Consider the following 12,734-nt stretch of genomic DNA (forward strand, 5'->3'; position numbering starts at 1 on the left):
CTCAAACTTCCACAGGTTTGTTATGTTATGCATATGTTGAGATACACAAACTGTGAAGACCAATCTTTGACAATTACCAATAGTGTCCACTGTCTCTAATCCTGAACATATTGACATACTGTACAATAAACCTATACAAGTACATGTATGTGAACATTTCTTTTCAAAATTTTGTTGCATTTGAGTGAAATCGCTGAAAATCTTGAATGTTTATGTCCATGCAGGAAGAATAACCAGTAATTGGAATACACAATCTCGGAAATGTTTCTCAGATTTAAATGTTTGTTTAAAATCCTTTCTTTAAAAACCTCAATCCTTCAAAGGGAATCAGTTCTTAAAATGTTGTACATTATCAACAACTTCTGAACAGCTGCAGTGCTTCACACTGAGTTACGTTTTGATTGTCATTTATTTGTGGAGTAATAACCAAAGGTAAACCCGCCCTTTAAGTTTGATCACATACTGAGTGGAGGCCTATCCATGCTGAAACGTAGAAGGTCAGTTCCTGACCACGGAACTGAAGAACAGATTCTCTCGTTGTATTCTTCTTACACCGTGATCATCACAAACCCTTGTTGCAAGGACACATACGCCATACGGATGAATTTAATTCACCACAGTGGTACTAATAAAGGTCCCCTGGAAATACCTACGCTTGCTCTACAATAGATACCGGGTTAGGGTTCCGCTTTTTAATTACGATTAATCAAATTGTGATTGTCCCGGTAAACGGACCGGTAAATTTGCGGAAGATAAGATTGTTATTATTCTTGTGTCAGTCTTTGTTTGTGAGATGTGAAGCATATGGTAAATGATCCATATGGACACAGACAGTCGAGTTGAATGAAGAGGAGATGGATTCGTTTTTCTGCCGGATGGTCGGTGGAAGTCCATCGGTTTTTCTTAATTGTAGAACCTTTGAACCTTTTAATGGATAAAAGTCCTCAGACTCCTCGTCCTTGTTATTTGGCAAACAGGAATTTGGACAGTTGTTAGAATTTTGAACCCCATGTATGATAAACACTTGTATTAAGATTTTTTGCATTGATATGTGATACATGCAGCGGGACAACTTTGTGCGGGATACACCATGCACACATTTCATAGAGTATTGTTGCTGAGCTGTCTAGCACACCATACTCAAGTTCTGTCAATCACAGGGTGTGGGTTCTTATCCTGGTTTGGTTGGTCGGGATGCTCGATCCTTGAGCAAGATACTTAAATACCATAATTGCTTTGTCTTTCAACTGGGGATGTAAAGCCTTAGAGCCCATGCCTTTCTCTTTCAAAAAACGTTTACATTCAAGAATATTAAATTGTACCGTATTTCAATTTATTTCTTTTTACTTTTTGCCCATTGGTGCTCAAATAAAAAGTCCTTGAAGATTCCGGGATCTATTTGTATTGAGCCCAATCCAAAGTGTTAGGTTGAGTTAATAATGTTAATAAATCACCCCGTAAAGACTTCATTTCTTTCTCGGGAAGCGGACTTGTCCACGACGTCAATCGATGTGGCAGAATATTCAAGGCTTCGAAGCTGTCACTTTGTTAAGTCATTACAGTGTGTTGAAGATTGCCCCTCTCCGCCCCCGGGGTGATATCAGAGATTTAGAGCCTATGAAGCGCAAAGCCGGTGCGGCAAGTTCGTATCTAGTTCAACAACGACAGCTGATCGTATCAGAGGCTAATGCTGCTGCCCTCGCTCCCTTTCTGATTGGTCAGTCGTTCAATCGGACCACTTTTTGTTGTTGGTGACTCTACACCAAGCATTATTGTGTGGCAACCTTTTCAGTTTCAAAACAAATTGATATTGATGACGAGAAAAATGTTATAAATTCACGATTTTTTAAATGCAATTTGCTTTTGAACTAATTGAAAGGTACGTGTACTTGACAAAAATGTCTGGAAACCCAAAGCAAGTACATCAGAACACTTTGTGAACTACATATACTTCCCCAAAACACTTATCTGAACTCCCAAACCCTACCCAAAGTCACTCGCAAGCCCTACCCCATACCACCCCCAACCCTACTCCCAAATTACTCCCCAAACCCTACTACCCCACTCCCTCGAACCCACTCTCCATCTTACTCCCAAACCCAACCACTCCAAAAACCCACCCTCAACCCATTCCTCAACCCTCTCCAACCCACTGTGTTAAAACAATCCCCGCATTTTCTGGTGAGCGTTTACAGAGATTATCCTTCAGAACATACTAAGCTGACAGCTCCCATTTATAGATAGCTTGGGGGGGGGGGGTAAGAATAGATCTACATGTAATAATGGACTGTCTCGTGTTTCTGACAACATCCCGGCTCAGTGAACCCAGTGAGTCGCTAAAGTTGAGAGTTGATTAGCGGGTACACTGCGTCCAAGCCAAGTCAGTACCATAACTAAGAGGCAGCGTTTTAAAGGCACTGCCGTCGATTTCACTAAATTCTTCCTAACTTTCATGTAGGATTAATCTTAGGACTAGGCGAGTTAAGTTCCGTAACCATAGACGTTAGTTAGGACGCATTGAACCCGTCCTAAGTTAGGATGAGTTACTCACCCTAACTCGAGATAGGATTAATCCTAGCATTTTAGTGAAATCGGCTGCTGGACACTTTTGGTAATTACTCAAAATATATATTAGCAGAAAAAACATACTTGGTAACAAGCAACAGAGAGCTGTTTAAGGTATAGGCCTACAAACATTGTGAGAAACGGCTTGCTCTGAAGTAGTTTAGTTTTTGAGAAAGAGAAAATTTTTTTACTAAAATATGAGAAGACTTCCGGCCTCGAGCCTTTTATTAGGCATCAGAAAACACACAAATTTGTGCCACAATGGGTGTTTTTTCTTTTCATTTCATTTCATTTCATTTTATTTGCCAGCAAACATGAAAAAAACACAAACAAGTATTAAAAAATTGCACATCAAAGATTTACAAGAAAAAGCAATACAATGGTTATAGAAAGAGAACAGCTAAAAATATGCAAAAACACTAGCAAATTACTGAGAAACCTGGCCTGGCTGCGGGCAGATATAAGGATTGTGTAGGAAACACCTCCAGTGGGGGTGGAACACAAAACACTACAGACGAAACAAAAGACAAGAACCCTGGCAGGGAAAGCCAATAGCGACAAAAAGTCACTTTCAAAGTGGCTGACCTTTTGGTTCGGGACAATAACGAGAATTAACAAGACACACCCTCCACAGGAGGAATACGCTTTACCCACCAGCCAAGCCAGGCAACTCATATATAAAAGACAAGCAAGAAAAAGAAAAAAAGCATTTAAAAAAAAAAAAAAAAAAAAAATTATTCTCTTGCAACTTCGATGACCCATTGAGCTCAAATTTTCACAGATTTGTTATTTTATGCATATGTTGTGATACACCAAGTGAGAATACTGGTCTTTGACAATTACCAAAGGTACCTTTAAACACTGGTGGACCAGAGCAGGTAGATTTTGACAGAGTTGGATGGACGCAGCGAACCAAGACTAACTCAGTGTCCGGTAAGCAAATTATTGTCAGTCATGTAAAAACAGCTGAGAATAAGGGGATCCCATCGAGCTGTTTACAAAACTTTGAGCGCATCCGAGCGAGATGATAAAAGATATGTATCACTTCACGCATGAAATCATCATTTAAATTATCAATCGTTTTCGTAAGGTGATACCGAGTGACATAGATGTATTGTGTGCGATATTCAGGGCAATGATAGAATATAGGACTGAAGTTAATGGGCTGATGTTTTTTACCCTAGCGGACTCTTTCTCGAAGGCCAAGTTTAAAAATGTCTCTATCTATACAGACCCATTTGTTTTTGATGCTCGATGACGTCATGTTTAAACTATCTACAAAAAATAGTTAATGGTCTGACATTTCTGACCCTACTAGCAGACTCTTTCTCGAAGGCCAAGTTTAAAAATTCTCTCTCTGACAGAGGTTGAAATAAAATGGCTTTTTTACACCGCAAGGTTAGAGACTTGAAATTTGTTCCTACTTTCTTGAGGACTCTAATTGAAAAATGAGTGCATCACAAAACTGAATTTGACCTTGGAGCCTGTCTTTAATGTACGTATTCATCGTCGTATTTTAAAAGCTTTGGCAGTTCAAGGAGAAATAGTTCTGAAATCGTTTTAAACAATAAATTTGATTGAGGATGTGTGCTCTGACGTAGAATGAACAAGCCTAGAGACAGATGAATGACAAGCTAGATTCAAATTAACACTCCAGTAGGATGCTTCAAACTATACAGCAAGGACCATCCAACGAGTGAAGGGTAATTTTTTGTTTCTCTGTCCATTTTCTTATTCTGTTTGCTGTGCCTGATTTATCCCCGTGGTTTTTCCTGAACTTGTGGCATAGCGAGGTTTGAGTTGGTTGTCTCCAGTTTACCAAGCACTTTGGGCAAATAAATGTGCCTCAAAATGCCCCAGTTGAGGCAGAGTGGGATATCGGTTGGTCACCTTGAAAAAAAACCCTCCAGTTTACCATTCTCCTGTAAGCACTTAGGGCAACTAAATGTGCCCCAAAATGCCCCAGTTGTGGCATAGTGGGGTATTGGTTGGTTGTCTATAGTTCACTCAGATATAGGAGGGTTGGGCTCATTGGCTAGTCACTGAACAAGTATCTCATCTGAATTGTAAAACTGAAAGTACATCATATTTACCTGTCGGAAATCATCATTGTGGCAATGTGTGTGTCTCAATATTACCCGGTTGTGGCATAGTGGGGTTTTGGTTGGTTGTCTTCAGAAACACTCGGACAGTAGGTAGGAGGGTTGTTCCCACTTGCTAGCCACTGCACAAATATCTCATCTGAATCTAAAACTGCCTGAAAATGAGCTAATGAGCATTGTGGAGAGTTAATGAAAGATTGGCTTTGGAAGACCAAGATGCACTCCCCTTAACTGCGGGGAGATGCTACTCTTTTTTGAAATTCAATATTTGCATATCTGTATTTAAGTATCTTGCCCAAGCAAATAATCATAGTGACTGGTCAGTACAGGGTTTGAATTTGAACCCACCTTCTGTGAGCAAGCTCTGAATGATATCAATACTGATGAATCCATTTTCAAGTGTTGGAACTCTTCTTATGTTAATCGCTTAGCTTCGATGAAGGAGCCTAGTGCAAAGATGCTAACCCACACCTGAGCTAACAAACGGCGTGTTCTTGCACACGTACAAGTAAAGTACACACGTGTGCTCGCACCACGAAGAGCACGTACATGCATGCCATTCGCTTCGCACCTTGTCACGAAAAATCATCGTCGGCCATCATTACGACTTCCAGCTTCCTCTCGTTGGGGGTATTCTCATGTCCTTGAAGATGTGAGAGTGTTAATGGGCGATGATTTGGGACGGAGAAAAAATAGCTTGGGATGTTTGAAGAGTTTGTTTATTTTGCGGATGGAGGGGTATTTAAGAATATTAATAGAGTTTGAAGCGATGGTGTTGTGTTTGGGAGTCGGCAAGACGTTCTGACAGGTTTGGTCATTTGTAAGCAAATACTCTTAACCTGCCTTTTGGAAAGATAAACAAATTGAGCTGATATTAATAATAGGATATTTAATATCTTTGCCCTCAGAAAGCCATTTAAATACACTAGACACTATTGGTAATTGTCAAAGACTAGTCTTCTCACTTCGTGTATCTCAACATAATATGCATATAAAAACAAACCTGTGATTTTTTTTTAGCTCAATTGGTCGTTGAAGTTGCGAGATAAAAATGAAAGAAAAAACACCCTTGTCACATGAAGTTGTGTGCTTTCCGATGCTTGATTTTGAGACCTCAAATTTTAAATCTGAGGTCTCGAAATCAAATTCGTGAAAAATTACTTCTTTCTCGAAAACTACGTTCCTTTAGAGGGAGCCGTTTCTCACAATGTTTTGTACTATCAACAGCTCTCCATTGCTCCTTACCAAGTGAGGTTTTATGCTAAAAAATATATTTTGAGTATTTACCAATAGTGTCCACTGCCTTTAAGATTATTATTAACTGTTTGTATTGCATTACTAAAGTGAATAGAAAACTCACAGGAAGGGCTGTTTCTGTAAAAGATTGATAAAGTGTGTTACACTGTACTAGCTTCACCTGCCAGCATGTACAAAATGCATACGTGTGAACACCCAGCAAACATACTTTATTCATGTTTAGGCTGTGAAGTCGTACATTGTACATTGTAGCTCAAGCAAAGTGCCAATGAATGTTTTTCTGTGTAGGCGAACTTGTGCTCAATAAAAAATTGTCTGAATTGCAATTTTTCTTTCTTTCAAGTTTTTGTCCCCTTTTTCTCGAGGGTCCATGCCCTGTCAATATGTTGACAATATTAAAGTGAAGAATGTCTAAGATTATTTAAATTGCAGTTGGGCATTTATGCAGTGGACACCTGGAGTATGGAAATATTACCTTGGTCCCATCTGGAGTTCCAGATCGCAGCTCTCAGGTTTGTTGTGAGATAACACTTCATGGCCTCCTTAGCATTATTCAGGCCACTGTGTTTGGACAAGCCCGCCCTAAATTTCATTCCATCCCCAAATCAATTTATTCAGTCGTATTTAACGTAAGACAGTCAGAGACAAACTTGGTCAGATTTAATTCACTCTCAAATCAATTTATCGAGTTGTTTACATTATAGGAATGTCTGGAAGCAGCGATGTCGTTTTTTTTAGAACAGAGAAGGACAAGATGTCTTAGGGAGGGTGGAGTTTATGAAGGAGGGGGCAGTGGGAGTAGGGTAGGTTAGAGAAGATGTAGAGGAACACCCTGATTATTCCTGTCCGATCTTTCGCCAACAAAATTAGCCACAAATATCTGAGTCAAAGATAAAATTTGTGTTTAAACAAGATATTTCTTAAATTTATTTATCTTTAAAATAAAAAATAAAAAAATGAAATAAAGAAAACATTCCTAGTGTTGTGTGTAAAAAGATTTAAATGGTTCGGGGTTCAACAAAGAAAAATCAACTAGAGCAAGCCTGGAACTACATTCAGGCCAAAGAGGGCATTGCCTTAGTTGCCCCTTGGCTTAGTTGCCCCTTGGCTTAGTTGCCCCTTGGCTTAGTTGCCCCTTGGCTTAGTTGCCCCTTGGCTTAGTTGCCCCGTTGGCTTTCAAAACCTTGAAAGTTTTTGGGTGTTTTCTCAAGAAAGAGACACTCTATTTAGCAGAAAGCTCACAGGTGACTTTATTGTATCTTTCTTTGTTTTTTTTTTACTTTAGATCAGCATTACGCTTTACACAAACTTAAACACCTATAGGGTTGGTGAAATACCCTGTTGATTATAGAAGTTTTATGTCACCACCACATGTAAGTTCATGTGACCTTGGTTAAGAAAACAGCATTCTACAGCGAGATCGATGTCGTCTTGTCTTTCTGTTTTTGTAAACTAGTCCTTTACTTCTTGAGATTGTTTTGAAATATTGAGTCTTTATCTTCAAGTATGTCCTTAACGTGCTCTTGACTTTGATTAGATCCTACCACTTGATCCTCTCATCGATTGTAACATGACCCTTGACAAATTCTCAAGGAGTATTGTAGATCATTCAGTGTGGTATCAAAAACAGTCAGTGCGGAGATAGAGTATAGGATGTCCTTAGAAACACTTTTAGCAACAGCCATAGCTGTAGCCGTTGCTGCAAATACAAATATGGCATAAGTTGCAGCTGGTGTTTTTTTATCATACCGAAACTGAACCATGTTTGTTATTCTACCATCAGGCCATGTCAGAATTAGGGGCTACCACTATGGCTACGACTAGATGTTATCATGTGTTGAAGTATAGGACTTCCTTAGCAGAACCCTTTAGCAACAGTCATAGCCATAGCCGTAGCCCCATTTCCGGATGGCCACAGTTTGGTTACATTGATTTGAATGAGAGAGAACTACAAGATGGCTGCTCCATAATTGAGGTCTATTGTACTTACACTGAAAAACAGATCTTTGAAAAGTGTCTTTTTGTGTAAAAGCCAACATTTTTGACCATGCTGAATCAGTGGTTTCTTTCCCTGCCTTTCGCCTCAGTGGACCTGAACATGATAATGTGTTTCGAAACACAAAACCCTGCTGCACTCATTGTCCAGAGTACTGCCATAACCTTCACCTACATGAATAACAACAAAAATGGCATCTTAATGACATGAGAAATAACACAAAACCCTGCTGCGCTCATTGTCCAGAGTACTGCCATAATCTTCACCTACATGAATAACAACAAAAATGGCATCTTAATGACATGAGAAATAACACAAGGTCCTCTTCAAGAAGTACGAGCCATTAGCCTTCCTGGAACAGACTGCTCTTTTCACCTCTCCTCGGCCTCGACCCATTAAACAATCCAACAAAAAAGCTTTCAATTTTCTCCCCACTCAGGCAATAATTTTTCTCTCTTTTACGCTGTCAGCTAAAGTTCCCATCTCACACCAACATCTAAGAAACTTGCTCCTTGAGACTGCCGCTAACAAAACATTCCCTGAGCTATTGACAAGCAACTGCCACTTCATCAAAGGTCACCGACAGACAGAGTATATCATAAAGTGTCATCAAATTAAACCAGTATGACTAAGAAATGGAGCTGTGCATGTAGATGTGTGGGTGAAGTGTGTTAGTTTAGAGCGAGGGGTGGTTTGTGCTTTGGAGGGACTGATTTTGATGTTTAATCATCATTTAAGACAAGGCCTTTTCTCTTATTTGAAAGCTTGCTCTGTTTATTTAGTTGAGAAAACAAATAGTCTTAAATTAAGCTAAACAATACATGTACATGGACATGGACAAACAAAAATGTAGATAGGGCCTAAACTACGTCATCCCTCTTAAATCAGGTAGCTGATTTGTCAGGATTTTCTCCTGATTTCATGATTTTCTCAAAATCTCTAGCCTTTCAATTTTCTTGATAGAATAAAGTAGTCTCCGAAGGGTGAAATAAATAGTCCATATTGTGTCCAATGCTGTAGTTGTGCATTTATTGGTGATACACTGAGTCTGTAAACCTCCTGAATTGTAACATTAGGGAGGTTCTGGGTCTAGAATAAGAGAGCAAAACATTTTACTGAAATTTCCAACTATATCAAATATCATCCAGGCCTGATACTTCACGGAGGCAACGAAGGCGATTGCCTCCGTGTCCCCTGGTCATTTGCCTTGGTGCCCTTGAAATGCTCCAGTACAAATTTGCAATTTCATCATAGGGTGCCCTTTACCAAGACGAAAATGCCTTGGTGCCCTTGCCCTTTCAAAAACGAAGCATACAGCCCCGCTCATCCATGGTTAAACCAGCCCATTACCAAATTGTTTTGATGCAAGCAATGCTTTAAAACTCATACTCTACATTTTTGTGACTACATGTATCTTACACACGACAATATTCTCTTCAAGAGATTAAATATTTTCAACATTAATTAGGGTTGGGACCCAAGCCTTAAACCCATTTTTTTATTACCTCGAGCGACGCCAAGTTATAGACGAAATTAACCATTAAATTGATTATAGTTGTAATTCAGTGTATTGTGTAAACAAACTGACTTGGTTTGTCAACAGAGTGCCATCTCATTAGACAACTGTCATTGTTTAAATTATTGTGTTTATTCTACGAGGTGGAACAGAGTTCAGTGATTGCTGAGTGAAAGAATCTTTAGTCCTTCTTTATCCTTCACTGAGATTTGGGATGTACATGCAGGCCTGATACTTCACGGAGGCAGCAAAGGTGATTGCCTCCATGCCCCTGTTCATTGCCTGGGTGCCCTTGAAATGCTCCAGTAGAAATTTATAATTTCCTCATCAGCATACAGGCCTGTGAACTACTATCACATCCAAGGAAGTTGAACAGCTTAGCGCATTTGACACATTGCATGGTGAGGTATCAATAGTTTGCAGTAATATTATGTGTAAATCGACTTACTGGGTAGATTATGTTGGTTGAGACCTTTATTGCTACTACCGAGTATTTATATACAATTTTTGGGAATTCAAGGGACTTCTCTACTGCCGCAGAGTACATTTTCAGAATTTGGGAGACTTCTCAGTTCTCAAAAGGTGGAAGGATTTGCAAAAAAAGGGAGGAAGGTGTAACTGGAAGTACAGTACATACATGTAGTACTAAATAAGCCCCTTTCACATGAGAGCAATTTAGCAAGGGTCCCTTGCTAAATTGTAACATGGTTGTACAAATTTACAAAATGTACCTAGTGTGAAAGGAAAACAATTGTTTCTTCTGTCCTTGTTCTCTTGCGAAATCTTGTCAAACATTTCTACATTTTACAACCATGCTTAAATTAAGCAAGGGACCCCAGTTAAGTTGCTTTCGTGTGAAAAGTGCTTTCGATGGACTATAGCTCACGTTTGAACGGGCACGGTAAACACTGTATGTATGATGATAAATATGAATGTTTGAACAGTCATGACAGTGTACTTACTCGCACTGGGGGTTTGATGCTGTCTCTTGCTCAGTGTCTGAACACTACATGAGTTCTTCAGTGCTGGTTAGACTTGCGCTTTTTAGGTAGCCTGGCAGGCCTTTCAAAAAATTTGCAATCTACCTGTGTGGATCTTTAGGGTACAGTGTACTTTATATGTTTATTTTGCATTACGAATTTCTTGCAGAAATCACACAGGCAAGTCACAGTTGGTGTTATGAGTGAGGGGGGGGGGGGGGGGGGCGAAGAGAGGACGTAAATGTAGGAGTTGAAACTTTAAGGGAGGTTTGCGCCAGCACCAATATGTAATCTCTTTTTGGGTCCTGTAAAGAACCTGTTGGTTCTGATAAGAACCGGTGGTTAACAGCAAAACCGGTGGTTAACAACTCAACGTTTCGATCAGTATGCTCTGATCGTTTCAGGAGAAAGGACTGTAAGTAGTACTGAATTTTTTTTTTTTTTTAACCATTTTGCCTCCTATTTAATTTCAATTTTTAAATTATTGTAAAATTGTTGTAATTCAGCCTTTGTGCTGCGAGGACAGTTTTTTTAATAAACCATTTTATCTATCTATCTATCTCATGATACTCTGAAATCACTTTTAATAATAACACTCATGATATGTAATGATAAAGATAATACATACAGACAGTCAGCCTTATTACTATACTTATGGAGATATATTCGTTATTCCATCAAAACATTTAAAATCTACTACACTGTAAAACTATTTAACACCACAGATATCAAATTCTCAAACGCTCGTTCGGTGTTTTTTTCATGGACATCACCAGTTAATGTAATTATGGTATTGTCAGGCTCAGAAGTGACATCATAGAGGCAGTGTGGCCTAAATGAAACATGACGCCTTGGTAAAAAGGTGACCCCTTTTTATTAGCGGAGTCACACAAAGCTCTGTAACAGACACTCTCCTTCTCGCTGACAATAAAAACAAAAAGACATAATATCTATAACGGTTTGATATTTGAGATGCGGGGCATGTAACTTTTACAGTTTGGAAATCACGGTGGACGAGGATCAATAAATCTGAGGCAAGGCGTTGATGGAATCTCTTGTCAGTGCCTGGTGTGGTCTTACTGCTGATAGGGTCGGAGTGATGGATTTAAGATGAGTAGAGGATAACGGGGTGGGTGGCGTGATGAGGGGGAAATAACTAGTTTGAAGGGGCATTGCTGTGCCATAATTTAAGGTTTTTGTTTGTGAAGGTGTTTTTTTTGTCTGGTACAATTTCAGTATGTGTGAAATTTCAATACTCAGATTATAAGGTGAATCCTTAATTTTTTGGGTAATTTATTGGAAACATCATTTGTGGCTCTAACAAAAATCCATTGCCATTATTGTAACTCAACACCCTATCTGATGCATTATTATGGTGGTGTGCCTGATCCCATGAGTGATTTTTTTAGGAGCCTTCCTCGCTCCAACAAAATCCCACACCATAGTTGGTAACTCAACATTGAAACTGTCGAAGAAAGTTTTAAACTGAACAAAATACGAAACCCAATCTCATGAGCTGTTCTTTATCGGACTGATGAACAACTTACAAAAAAGACAAGTCTCGAAGTTAAATTTTAAAAAAATTGTAAGAAGAAAATGTAAAATATCGAAACCATTTTCTCACGGTTTTATTCAGTCAGCTAATTGTTGTTATTGGTTGAGCATCTTTAAAAACTGCAGCTTTAATTTCACACTCTATAATGGACATGTGAGTAGAGATAAATAAGACAGGATTGTATTTTAGTGTCAGTCTCGAGGCAAAAACGCAGACTTTCCTCTGCAGTTATCCTTAAAAAACTGTGCTCCAGGGAGACCAGGGTCTTTTTGATCTCTTTGCTAAGTTAATAACAGCGCATATTCAATTACAACATGAACCAGGCGACGCATGTCTTAGGTTTCATGTGCTGGGTGAAGATGTAATGTTGGGTTTGAAGGGAGTGTGATAAACGGCCAGGGTCGGAGTCACTCGTTAAACTGTCTCGGTAGGTAATGTTCACGTACACACGTACTTAGAGTCTGTCTTCACCGAGATGGATCAATCCAATGTCCTTTAGTCGAACCTAAATGTGTGCTGATGAATAAAGTCTCATTATGTTATGTTCTGCAATTGAATGTCCTTACTGTTGACCTTGGAGCTGTACTTCCCTTTGCCCTTGTGCCCTTTACTCTTTGCCATTGTGCCTCTTGCAGGCTCCGAAATAACCCATGGGCACCCACCGTAGTGCCGTGTACTTTTGCTGTGGTGCCCTGTGCACATGGTGCAAGGTCCTGTACAAATTTACATGTTTCTCATAGAGGTGCCCCTTTGTGCCCCTTGA

The 12,734-nt window shown here is 39.4% G+C and overlaps 1 protein-coding gene across 1 annotated transcript in view; it reads left to right on the forward strand.

Annotated features, from left to right (window-relative positions):
* Positions 1–1,509: 1,509 nt before the first annotated feature.
* The window catches only part of LOC117302667 (high affinity cGMP-specific 3',5'-cyclic phosphodiesterase 9A-like), a 78,281-nt gene continuing 67,056 nt past the window's right edge, over positions 1,510–12,734 (forward strand). The window contains exon 1 of the mRNA XM_033786649.1: positions 1,510–1,717. Coding sequence (XP_033642540.1) covers positions 1,510–1,717 — 208 coding nt within the window. The remainder of the gene's footprint in view (positions 1,718–12,734) is intronic.

The sequence above is a fragment of the Asterias rubens genome, chromosome 18 (genome assembly GCF_902459465.1).
Source record: "Asterias rubens chromosome 18, eAstRub1.3, whole genome shotgun sequence".
Taxonomy (NCBI): domain Eukaryota; kingdom Metazoa; phylum Echinodermata; class Asteroidea; order Forcipulatida; family Asteriidae; genus Asterias; species Asterias rubens.